Source organism: Aspergillus foveolatus, assembly GCF_047715535.1.
Source record: "Aspergillus foveolatus strain CBS 279.81 unplaced genomic scaffold BDW70scaffold_18, whole genome shotgun sequence".
Lineage (NCBI taxonomy): Eukaryota > Fungi > Ascomycota > Eurotiomycetes > Eurotiales > Aspergillaceae > Aspergillus > Aspergillus foveolatus.
The window spans coordinates 387,670-399,718 of NW_027396082.1; the positions used below are offsets into that span (position 1 = coordinate 387,670).

At 51.3% G+C, this 12,049-nt stretch overlaps 3 protein-coding genes across 3 annotated transcripts; 1 reads left to right on the plus strand and 2 right to left on the minus strand.

Annotated features, from left to right (window-relative positions):
- Positions 1 to 195: 195 nt before the first annotated feature.
- Positions 196 to 3,813, plus strand: BDW70DRAFT_134550 (Na+/H+ antiporter Nha1). Its single transcript, XM_073736527.1, has one exon. It carries the CDS (start codon positions 512 to 514, stop codon positions 3,662 to 3,664), a length of 3,153 nt encoding a protein of 1,050 aa, XP_073596981.1. The 5' UTR covers positions 196 to 511; the 3' UTR covers positions 3,665 to 3,813.
- Positions 3,814 to 4,432: 619 nt separating this feature from the next.
- On the minus strand, positions 4,433 to 6,378 carry BDW70DRAFT_167314 (FAD binding domain-containing protein; the record flags this gene model as incomplete). Its single annotated transcript, XM_073742195.1, has 2 exons — positions 5,755 to 6,378; positions 4,433 to 5,699 (listed from the first exon to the last, which is right to left on the minus strand). Exons 1-2 carry the CDS (start codon positions 6,372 to 6,374, stop codon positions 4,433 to 4,435), a joined length of 1,887 nt encoding a protein of 628 aa, XP_073596982.1. The 5' UTR covers positions 6,375 to 6,378.
- Positions 6,379 to 8,515: 2,137 nt separating this feature from the next.
- Positions 8,516 to 10,893, minus strand: BDW70DRAFT_134552 (adaptor protein STE50). Its single transcript, XM_073736528.1, has 3 exons — positions 10,047 to 10,893; positions 9,827 to 9,988; positions 8,516 to 9,777 (listed from the first exon to the last, which is right to left on the minus strand). Exons 1-3 carry the CDS (start codon positions 10,309 to 10,311, stop codon positions 8,720 to 8,722), a joined length of 1,485 nt encoding a protein of 494 aa, XP_073596983.1. The 5' UTR covers positions 10,312 to 10,893; the 3' UTR covers positions 8,516 to 8,719.
- Positions 10,894 to 12,049: the final 1,156 nt, after the last annotated feature.

Sequence of the window (12,049 nt, forward strand, 5' to 3'; positions counted from 1 at the left end):
CCCAGCTGCCGAGAGCGTCTCCCCTCTTGTCCTGCTTCTTGTCCTCCTCTTGACTCCTCTTGATCTGTCTTGACTTCACTTGTCGTCTTGGTTTACTCCAGTTTTATACGTCACTCGTTAAACACCCCAGAGAGCTGGCTCTATCCACTAACGCATGCACATTAACTCACCTTTATCTACAATTTACAAAGAAGGGTAAGTTCCGTTGCAGTTGCTCCGCTCACTAGTCGATCGCCCCTCTGCCCTGACATTCCCTTATAAGTGGCTTCGCCTTGCTAATTCTTCTTTTTCTCTAGCATCTCTTCGCGACCGCATCAAATCCATCGGATCTCTCGCGACAGGGCATGTCTACCTCCGCGCTAGTGCTCGCAGCGTTTCTTATTCGATTGTGATGGTTTGACTAGCGCTTCACATCTGGCTCTGGGTTACGACTAGAGCAAGGAAAACCTCGCGATAAGCTGAAATCGCGGATAATCTGATTACTTTGGAGTCACTATAACTTGCTCTCGTCATGGCGTGGGAGCATCTTGATATCGATAAGCCCCACCTGGCGTACATGATCCTCGGAGGTTTCACGGGCCTGTTCATGCTTTGCTCTCTCTTCGTCAAGGAGAAATTGTACATTGGCGAGGCTACTGTGGCTACAATCTGTGGAATCATCTTTGGTCCGCATGCTGCAAATCTGTTCAACCCAATTGAGTGGGGAAATGTTGACAAAATTACGCTTGAGTGCTCCCGCATTGTGCTCGTCGTACAATGCTTTGCGGTAGGCGTCGAGCTGCCAAAGGCGTATATGGAACGGCATTGGAAGTCAGTGACGTTACTGCTTCTGCCTGTTATGACTTGGGGCTGGTTGATCACAAGTCTTTTCATATGGTGGTTGATTAAGCCGCTCACCTGGCTTGAGGCTTTGGTGTGCGCCGCGTGCGTTACAGCCACCGATCCTGTCCTTGCCTCTTCCGTTGTCGGTAAGGGTAAATTTGCCAAGCGTGTTCCAAGGCATTTGCGAGACCTGCTATCCGCCGAGTCAGGCTGCAACGATGGCATGGCGTTTCCTTTCATCTACCTATCATACTACATCTTGCATTACCGCCCGGACGCGAACGCTGTCGCGCTTCACTGGTTTTGTGTCACCATTCTTTATGAGTGTGTGTTCGGAGCGATCTTCGGTTTTACGATCGGCTATGCGGCTCGCCACGCGATCAGATTTGCCGAACGTAAACAGCTGATTGACCGCGAGAGCTTTCTCGTCTTCTACTTTGTGCTCGCGCTCTTCTGCGCCGGCTCTGGAAGTCTTCTCGGCATGGACGACTTGCTGATTGGCTTTGCCGCTGGCGTGGGCTTCAGCAACGACGGTTGGTTCACGGAGAAGACGGAAGAGTCGCATGTCTCCAACGTCATCGATCTGCTGCTCAACTTGGCTTATTTCGTGTACCTCGGAGCTATTCTTCCGTGGGCGGATTACAACAACCCCGATCTTGGCCTGAATGCCTGGAGGCTTGTTGTCATTGCAATTCTTGTCATCTTTTTCCGCCGCATCCCTATCATGTTACTTTTGAAGCCTATTATTCCGGACGTGAAAACATGGCGTGAAGCTTTATTCGCCGGACATTTTGGTCCTATTGGGGTCGGTGCCATTTTCGCCTGTATCTTGGCTAGAGCTGAACTTGAAACGGGCTCCACACAACCCGTGGTGTCGGCCGATCTCCCCAAGCCTCATACGCACAATTATTATGTCGTGCAGATTATCTGGCCGTTGACGACCTTCATGGTTGTCGCGTCCATCCTTGTTCACGGTTCGTCCATCGCGGTCTTTACCTTAGGGAAACGCATCAATACTCTATCGATTACTCTGTCCTATACCCAGGCGAATGAAGAAGGACCATCTTGGATGAACCGGCTCCCACGCGTTCAGTCTTTAGCTAAAGGGTCAATGTCCTTCCGCAAAGCCGATGATTCAGAAGGATCGTCTACAAATGAGCCTGAATACCCGCCAGGAACTTTACCTCCAATCGGTCTTCCAGGTAATTTCCTGCGCCGGGTACAGGAAGACGATAGTGGTTCCCCGACTGGCAGAGTATCCAGCCGCAGAGGTCGTAGACGCCGCAGAAAGGCCGGTGGAGCGGGAGGACTGATTAGCCAATCCGCCATTGCGCCTCAGCGACCATCAGAAGTGGGAACTGAAGATGTTGAAAAGACAGTCGGGGACACCGGATCCACGACACCTTCGCCTCCACCTGCCACATGGCGTGATGCTATTGTCAACGTTTATGTCGAGGGTCATGATCTTATCTATGAAGACAAAGATGGAAACGTACTGAAGACGGAGCATGTCGGCCACATGTCTGCTGAGGAACAAAAGCGGCATGTCCAGGCAGAACGATCCAAGTTGAACTTGGAATTTCAGCAATCTCCTGATGAAACCAAGCCAGGAAGTTCTGAGGAGCAGCCAACCGCGGGCGAACAGCTTGAGAAGACTGTCGGTGATAAGGCTAAACGTCGGCGATTCGGACAGTGGCTCGGATTTGGTAAAGAGCGATCTGAGAACCAGGAGCAGAAGGATGCGAAGACCGAGAAGCAGTCTGTTGAAAAAGCCGATCCGAAAGCGCCCAAGGGCAAGGGTCGATCTGCTCACGCTTATCAGTTTGGTAATACGATCATTGTTGAGGATGAGGATGGAGAAGTCATTAAGAAATACTCCATTCCGTCCGCGGACAAATCCGAAGCCAAAGGGAACGCCCCAGTCCGACGTGGTTTGGTCCGCATGGGAACGTGGTTTGGCAAGGAAGAAGAAGGCGAACCGTCTCAGGCCGGGAAAAAGACGCATGAAGACGAATGGCTTGCTGATGATGGGCTCCGGTTTACCCTTGCTAACGACGAGACTGTTGGCAAACATGGCATTAGTCACAAGGGTCGGAGAATGACAAAGCAAGAATTTGCCGACCAGATCAGGAATCTCGGGCCGAAAGCCCGGCAAAGCATTGTTGAGGAATCCGATGCTCCTAAACGTGTCAAGGATGCTGCTCGCGACGACGCTCAGCAGGCAGACAAACGAGAACGACGTGCGTCGGCCGCTGGGCTTGCGCATCAGACCGAGGCGCCTCATGATGACCTGGAATCTGTAAGCAGTGGCAGCGATGACGAGGCAGACTCTGAAGAGGGACCTGGCCCCAACGTCGCAGAAACTTTGGCACGTATTGCCGCAGGAACTGCTGCAGGAACCGCCGCCGATGAGCGACGTAAAGACCTCAGCCCGGGGACATCGTCCCGTGAACGGAGCCCTCGTCCGCGGCGAGATTCGGACGACGACGGCACCGAACGAGTGCCGCCATCCAAGCTCCGCGAAGCCGCTGGCCTCGCGCGTCCGCAACAAGCGCTCGACCTGGACGACACTGGTGAAACACCTGCGGAGCGTCGACGTCGTCTCGCCGCCCTTGGTGAGTACTCGGACTCAGAAGATGATGTAGATTCGGATGCTGTTAGTGAGGGTGAAGACGACCGCAGCAACCGGAGAGGTCCTGGGAAAATCTCATTTGCAGACGGGACGAACCTTGAAGCGGGCAGCACTTACGACCGTGAGGGCAACGGCCTGGGTTCGTCGCGAATGCACTCGCGCCGCAGCAGGTCGAGGATATCGTGGGGCGGCGAAAAAGGGCGCGAGTAGTCCAAAGTTGACTGCAGCAAGAGCAGGGTGTATTTTCTTTAAAATATCTGTTTAGTTTCAACGTTGGGTGCTATTGCATCAGTACATATTCTAGACGCTGACAAGTTACTGTCTATAGATACTTATCATTGCTAATCATACGAATGTTTCGACTTTTTCTGCTCCTTATAAGCTAGGTTCCTTATAGTCACGAAAAGTACCGCGGCTTCCTAACTAGCAATTCCATGATTACCCCCCCATAGCAAGGGACCACTGAAGCAGCCAGGTTGCGGTCTGCACTAAACAAGGAGACCGGATGACTGTGGTTGTAAAGATAATAAAGCATCAAAAGAAACAAGAACAAAATTGGGTCTTGGGAAACCGTTATCGATAAGTTATTAAAAACACCCGCTGCCGTGTTGATCAGCTAACATTGACGGTGGAATAAGAAGACTGTCGGGTTCTGAGAGAGAGCGAAGTCCATCTCGCTCCTGGAAGGGGTATATTGCCTTCCTAGGGGAGCATCAAAAGACCATCTGAGCCTGGGTTAAACTGGCTTTGACTTGAAGGACCAACGTATGGTCGATAACGCTGGAGAGTAGCGATACGCTGGTCTCTGAAGTAGTCAATGAAAAGGAATCAGTCGATTACGTCAGAATTCTACTGTAGCTGTGTAGGTAAATATATAAAGCTAGCCTTGTAATGTTGTTATATAAATTTATCAATAACCAATTTGGATGGTATCGATTACTGAATCTGGCAATACATTATTACTGTACATACACCGCATCAAAGCCTCGCCTTCACCTCTCTCGGTCTGGCACGCTTTCCAATGCTCTTCCCCATGCTCGCCAGTTCATCCACCGTCTTCAGAAACAACCCCTCCTCTGTATTCGCCAAGGGAGTATACTTTGGCCTCACACTCTTCCCCAGAACGACGTCCAGCACCGTCTCAGCTTCTGCCACTTCTAGTCTTCCGTTCCCTCGCCACGCAACATGAGAATCTGGTCGAACAAGGACAAGATCTCTTCGCCAGATCCTCCTCACTTGTTCCTCCCCGCACAGAAGAACATGCTGGAGCGGGAAACCTCGTCGTTTCGCCGTGCGTAGTAATGTCTCTGCCTTGCTGGCTTCCGATTCTGACTCGTGAGTGATAAATTGCATCAGCGTCCACTCAGTCCCCAAGAAGTCATAAGTACTCGTCTTCCCGTCCTTGAGGAAAACATGCGGTGCTCGACGGCCCGGCCTCGTGCTTGGTCTATACCGCTGCACGTCCCAGGCGTCGTCCTCTTCTCCCTCTGACTGAGGCTCAGTCCAGATGCATGGACTGCCCTCATAATCCAGATCCAACTCAATGCCTCTGTCCAAGATATCCGGGCCAGACTCTGCAATCCACCGTCTCAGGTACATCCTGACATTCTCACCTTCATCGCCCTCCGCCTCAAGAACGTCACGAAATTTCAAATACAAACTCCCCAGCTTGACATGTTCCATGAGATGCCGATATGAGCGGCACAAGGCACGCATCATCATGGGCCTCCGTTCAAGACTATACGACCTAAGTAAATAGCTCCCGCCGTATCCCTTCATTACAGCTGCAAGCCGCCATGAAAGACTGACAGCATCGACGATTCCGCTGTTCATCCCGTAGCCACCGTGGGGAGGAGAAAGGTGGCCAGCGTCTCCTGCTAAGAACACGAGGAGAGAGGGGGTGGAGTACGCAGCTGCGATTCCTAGGCTGGGCTGCCATATGCTGTCGACTAGAATCTCATCGATCGGTAGTTCCCAGCACTGTCTGGTAACTCCGTAGCCGCCTAGAACACGCCCGATGGTGGACTTGGGATCGAGGTTTGGCGGGAGATCCCGGTCACCCGCACTCGAGACTCTGGCTTCATCTTCTGTGAGCGGGCAGTGAGCTGTGAATGTATCCTTGCCGTCTTGGTCAATTAGGAACCCTGAGCCGGTCGGAAAAGCGTGCCAGAAGCGGGACTTGTTCCTATCGAGAATTGACGCAAGGGCTCTCGAGCGGAAGTGCACGAGGTGGAAGCGGGCAGGGCTAAGCATCATGATATTGGTATCAGACATGACACGGGTGTAGGAGGAGAACTTACACTTTCGCACCTATCATCTCAATCCCGGCAGCCTTTCTCACAGCGCTTTTTCCCCCGTCACAGCCCACAAGAAACCGTCCAACGAATGCATGCTCATTGCCATGGGGATCCACGGCCGTCACTCTTACTCTATCCTCCTCCTCGGCATGCCCAACATACCTCCAACTCCCACGAAACTCAACATTCTCACAGTCCAGCACTAACCTCCTCATCCACTTCTCAACCAAGATCTGGGAGCATCGCTGTCCGGGCTCAGCAGGGAAAGACCCATCATTTGTCCTCTTGCTCTCGCTTGTCTGCTCCGCAACGCAAGGGACACTCCATCGTCCAAGCTCTCTCCCATTTTCAGGATGCAACGAGGTCACAAACACACATTCAAAGCTTACGTCTTCAGCAATAGATCCAGGAATCGCTCGGCACGCATTCGCAAGCCTCATTGTGCGCAGCAGCTCCATGCTCCTTGAATTCGTTAGGTCCATTTTGGGGTACTCGGTTGTTTTGTCGGGCGGGTTTTCCTCAATTACGATAGTTGGCACTTGCAGGCGGGAGAGCCCGTAAGAAAGAATCATTCCGACGGGGCCGGCGCCGATTATGATTACTGGAAGAGATCCTGCTGACATTTTGATAAAAAAGAGATCCTTGGTGGGTAGGGAGAGTAGTGGTAGCTAGTAGAACACTCCCAAATTTAGGTTGCGAAGGTTGGGATGGACGGGTGATATATCCTCTGTGAGCAGACAAAATGCCTGAGTAAAATTGCTGGCATCGAAGTGATACCAGGAGAATATCATGATGACATTATCACACCAGCTCGAAGTCCATTATCCAGATCGGGAAATGCGCCATTCAATAAAGTCAGCCCTAATGCGCCTCCAATGCATAACTATTAGACTACCTAATAAGCTCTCTTTGTTTACAAGCGCACATCGCAGCGATCAACGCAGGAGTATGGACATATCGAATCATACCATCTAGCGTGGATCGCAGACTCAAGCTCTGGTCCAAGGTCCATTAGCTTCTGTTGCCTTTTCCCACCATTTATTTTCAATGTCTGAAACGAAGGTCAGGGCCTGACCGGGTTTCCATAAGCGGGCCGATTAATCGGATCGAGTCGATGGACGTAACCACATAGATTGAACAAATCTGTCAACTCCTGGAATGTGGAGGCTTGAAATGACCGGGCTTCTTATTTCCCTGTTCGAGTCTGTTCTTATACTAATACAGCCCTAGGTGGACATAGACATGTATGCTTTATCATACTCATTTTTATACTCATCTCATGGAAATCGCCTGCACGACAATCCTGTCAGATGAAGATAGGGCTGAACCGAACTGCCCTTGTTAAGTACTGTCAAACGAACTACGACATGCTGCAAAGTCCGTATGAGAAAATGGGTCAGCAGAAGACAATCGCGGACTGGTTACTGAATGGTGATCTAGTTGTCTCTTATAAGCGTTCCAGCTCTTGCCCTAGCTTCAAGCATAGGTCGAACCACCGCCTCTACAGTCGCAGATGAAGATGGAAACTGCTCAAAAGGCTGCGGGCTTTTCGTACGGCTTTTTTTTGTCTTGATCAAGCGCGTCTTATGCTCAGTGAATCGGCTCCTCTACGAGATACCGCAGGGTCATTTCTGCTGTATACACAAGCAAGTCATAGGACTTCGTAGGTGGAGTTCAAACAGCTAAAGATGTATAGTTCCCATAAGGCCATCAGTTCAAGAAAAGGCAGATTTTGTCTCACCCATTTACGGGAACCTTTCATATAGCCGGCCAAAGCAATCATGGTTTGTGAAAGGTTCGCGCATCCTCGGGTACTTCTACCCAATTATATCCACGAAGGTTGGGATCAAGCTAGCCTACCTCTAATGGATAGCCTGTAGCTTGGATACAGCCATGACAATCTGCGGATGCCAGTCAACATGGCCAAATGCTCGACCTTGCCGCCACGCGTAGCCTTCCCCAGGCCATACTGGATAACACCTCCGTGGTTCTTGCCACTGACTGAACACCGACCACAACGTCCCCGAATCTGATATCAGTCTCTATACGAAATCCCACCACCAATGCCAACAAGCAACCTAAACGATAGAGCGAAAGCTAGACAGCAACTGCATGGCTAGCATGGAAGCGGAGGCGATGCGATATTCTTCGCTCAGCAGACAGGCTATAGCACATCGGGTTTCTCGGTCCTCGCGAGAGTATAGGCATCAGGATCGTTTGGCTTGACCGGTGAGTTCTCGTGTATCTCCTCCAGCATCGTTCGCCGCAGCCATCTCTAGTGGAAGTGTGCAAATCCAACCGACCGTGTTTCCTCGTGGCGCAGGCTCGTTGTCGTCAATAAGACTGTATGCTCGTCCTTATTTCACGACGTCGTATTCGTTTCATATCAATAAAGACCGTTCACAGCTGGGTGTGAAAGAGCCATGGCGGGAAAATAGGCTACGAGGCTGCGCCCAGTTTAGCTGTCGAGTCTCGTCAGACACCATTTTGCACTGGCGTGTCCAAGTACCTCTCCATATTATCACAGCAGATGCAGAGTAATTAGAAACACCAGATTTTAAGGTAGACTAATGCTTATGATTGGGGTGAATACTGAAGCCGCAGTCCGCGGACCTCGCCTGGGAGGGCAGTGTGCCTGCCTGAGCAGCTACGTCGCTGGCCTTGATGGAGCTTCACTACTATATCTAATTCAGAAATACGATACGCATATGCCCATGCAATGGTTCCAGCTGCTCAAGAAAAGTCTTTGAAATCGTAAGTATCTAAATAACAGCCACGCTAATGGTTTGTTTCATATTTTTCCCTGTCCAATCCCAACGCCAGACACCCGCGCAAATTCGAATTAAACGGTCTTGAAAGCTAAATACGTAGAAGTAGAAGAAGGTCGAAGTGAAGAAGGGGATCGGAATGGCCTCGAATGGAGGGGTATCTCAAGAAAAAAGAAGTCGCTTCATCAAGTCGCGTGCCTCTATAAAACTCCGCCGGGAAGGTTGATCTGCGCTTGTCGCGGCTCAAAGCCAGCGCTGTTCGGCGCTGAGCCCCCGCTAGGTGGATATGCAGTGGTGTTTTCAGGCGCCTGTTGTTGTTTCCGCAGCATAAACATCGGCTTTCGCCCTTCCTTTTCTAGCTGCTTAAAGAGAATAAGCGGCCGTTCTTCTAGCCCGAGACAACGTTCCTGGTCGCCGTACACGATGTAAAGAGCGTACTGCTTCCAATCGCCGTTGATGTTATACTTCTTAAGAGCGGCCGGAAGGACTTTGTAGCACGGATCATCGACAGAGACGCGAAAGGACTTGAAAATTTCCACGCTTGGAGTCTCACCCCCCGCTCTAGACTCAGATCGTGAAGGAATCTCCGAGCGCGTGGCTGATGAAGAAGTGGTGTTCAAACGGTCTGAGCGGGACTGAGATTGTGGATTGTCGTCATAGTGATCGTGGGGGTTGCGGGCAGAGCCTGGTTGTATGTAGGCACGAGATGCTAGAGTCTGTGGTGCGCCGTAGTGATTACTGGGAGATGTCGGCGACGGTAAGTTGGGTGACAGTTGTGACTTTCCATTCATAGTGCTGAGGTGTGAGGATGCGGCGAGAGCAGCGGCGGATGGGTCAAGGTTGGTGCCATCATTGTACGCCCGGTTCTCGTGGATAGAAGGGGGAATGTGGGTTGGAGAGTTGTTCTTGGGAGTAGTGCCTCCATGAACTCGCTTAGACAGGTTTCGGGACAAGATAGAGCCGGATCGGTCCAGGATGGTAATGCCAGACTGTTGGCCTGTGAGAGTCGACCCTGAGAGTCTATCGTCATAATAGCCGTCCGACGATGACACGGCTGTCGGGGGAGGCAGCGGTTGGGATTTGTCCTTTGCCATCTTAAAGACGGGCAGGAGCTCCTCCCTCAGTCGTCGGTAGTCCTCCAACACACGCCGTAGCTCGGTCTCCACAGTCATGATTTTCTCGTCCCGGAGTCTGATGGATTGAATCAGGCGAGCTATATCTTCCTGTGTCGCGCTCTCGTTCATGCTTTGATCCGCAGCTTTGCGATATTAGATAAAGTGATAAGCTAACGGTAGAACGAAACTTACAAAGGGGAATGTAGTGGTCGGCATCGAGCGGAATATCCTGCTTTACTTTCATCTCGTAGACACTTTTGAGTATTGTCAACCGGTGCCCCACACTGGCAATTCCCATCTCCTTCAGCTCATCGTGTCTCAACGCGATAAGCGCCTCTCCGACGATACCATTCTCTGCACACGCGAAGTTAGTGGTGCCCTATTCTACGCGGAATCCTGCGGCCTAACTAACCTATAAACGCCTGACAGTATTGGCGCAAACCCAAGGAGGCGACATAGCTCGCGCATTCCTCGGCAGTCCATTCGGTGATTATGGTGTCCGGGATCTTGGAATTATCTTCGTTATGTGCAAAGGTCGGAGTAGGCTCTGCTGACGGGAACTCTGACTCTGACGCAGAGCCTTCTGAATCCGTTGCTAGATGCGGGGAAGTAATGACGCTGCGTTCGTACTCGTCATCGGCGTCTGAATCCGCGTGGTAGGAAGTATGGAGGGACATGGCGAGAGTGAGCTGGCGCCCACTAGAACGACAGAGGTGTAGTAGACGTCGCTCGGCTGGGACCGGTGCAATACAGAGAGCGGCGGCGAGTGAATATGAAGGACTTCAAAATCGTAAGAGTGTCGTAATCGTGTCATTCACTGTCGAACCCGAAAGCTAAGGAGTGTGCGAGAATCGGCCAAGCGGGTGTGCCACATGGGATGGCTGGCGGCTAGAACAACAAGATCGGCGACTCGAGAGGGCGAGGGCGCCAGAAGAAAGAGTGAGCTAGCAGAGAATCCGCCAATAATCCAGAATCAAGAAAAACGTAGATGCCTGAGAAAACGAGCAGGAGAAAATTGTGATTGACCGTTAGCGCTAGCAGCGACGACGGTGATGAGAGCGAAGGCGGGGAAGCTCAGGCACAGATGTCTTGATTGGGAGCGGACTGGACGAGAGGCGGGAAAACGCCCGTTCAGAGCATAGGCACAAAGAGTGAGTGGAGCGAGATATAGCGACGGATGGTCTGGGTTATGGCTGGTCCCAGAGTGATGGCGAATCGAGGAAGTAATAAGCTGATCTGCTTTGGAGTGAAGACCGCGCTCCAGGATCAGGATAGCCGCACGTGATGCAAGTCTAGACGCTCCAGCTGAAGGAGGACAACAAAAAGGTGCTCTATTTTAATGCACTCTGCAAAGGATAGCTTGTCCTTTATCTTCAAATCCAAGGATAACAATATGGATCGCCGGATCCTACCGATGACTCCTTAACAAGCGAAACTCAGGCTTCAGCACTTATCCTTGCATTCAACCACCAGCCAAGCCAGCCGTCTAGGGCCATTTCCTTGTCCGAGAGTGCGTCCGAAGCATTCGGTGGATCATTCAATCTATGAAATTGATAATCGATATGCAAATTTTTCGAAAGAATCCTCACGAAGAAGAGAATAGGGGATGTTCCTAGAGACTAACAGTCGTTACCGCCTCTGGATGGTCAACTCGAGGACGACTATTGCGCACGCATTGCTACTAGTTTCGGGCGTCGACTCTCTACAAAAAACAATATCGGATGATGGATGGATGGACCCTCTTCTCCGGATCAATGATATTCACGATTGACCCAAGATGACCTGGGTCAAGTCTGTCAAAAACCAATAGTGCCGGACCCTTTACTTTTTTGGCCATTTAGGGGCTCGAATCCTCCGCCGTCGCCCGTTGCACTGGATAGCTCCGGCTCCAGCAAGTCAACGTTATATTGTACGCGGCATAAGCCACAATAAAGCCACAATATTCTGTCTCCTCTGTGTCTCCGAGCTTTGCCACTCCTTTTTAGCAAGACACAGGAGTCGAGGTCGACAATCCGCGTCAGCCACATTTGATCCCCCCTTGACCGACCATCTTGATGGCTGCCCTGCACCCCAATACGTATCAGACTATCAGCAAGCCTGCCCATCAGTTAAGGACAAGACGGTCGAACGTTATGCGGGTCTGGGGCCGCGCTCTTCATCGGTATACTATACAGTCTCTCCAGAAGTCCCAGTTCACAACCTCGGTGTCTCCTTGTATACGAAGTACAGCAGGCGCCGCATCTTCCGAAGCCAATGCGCCCCTGCACACGTATATCGCCCCGTCTCCGCATGCATAACTACCCACACCTGTTCTTGTGGGCCATGCGGCAAGTCAACTCGCTTGGGATCTAGCCTTGTGTGTCTATCATGGATCCTCGCCTTGAAGTTCGGTTACCAAGTGCCGAGTCTTAACTC

Bases quoted from the DNA above. Each gene is read 5' to 3' on its own strand.
- BDW70DRAFT_134550 (XM_073736527.1), top strand. From the start codon at position 512: ATGGCGTGGGAGCATCTTGATATCGATAAGCCCCACCTGGCGTACATG.
- BDW70DRAFT_134552 (XM_073736528.1), bottom strand. From the start codon at position 10,311: ATGTCCCTCCATACTTCCTACCACGCGGATTCAGACGCCGATGACGAG. The intron at 9,989-10,046 runs GTTAGTTAGGCC...TCGCGTGTGCAG, and splicing joins ATACTGTCAGGCGTTTATAG to AGAATGGTATCGTCGGAGAG. The intron at 9,778-9,826 runs GTAAGTTTCGTT...AATATCGCAAAG, and splicing joins CGACCACTACATTCCCCTTT to CTGCGGATCAAAGCATGAAC.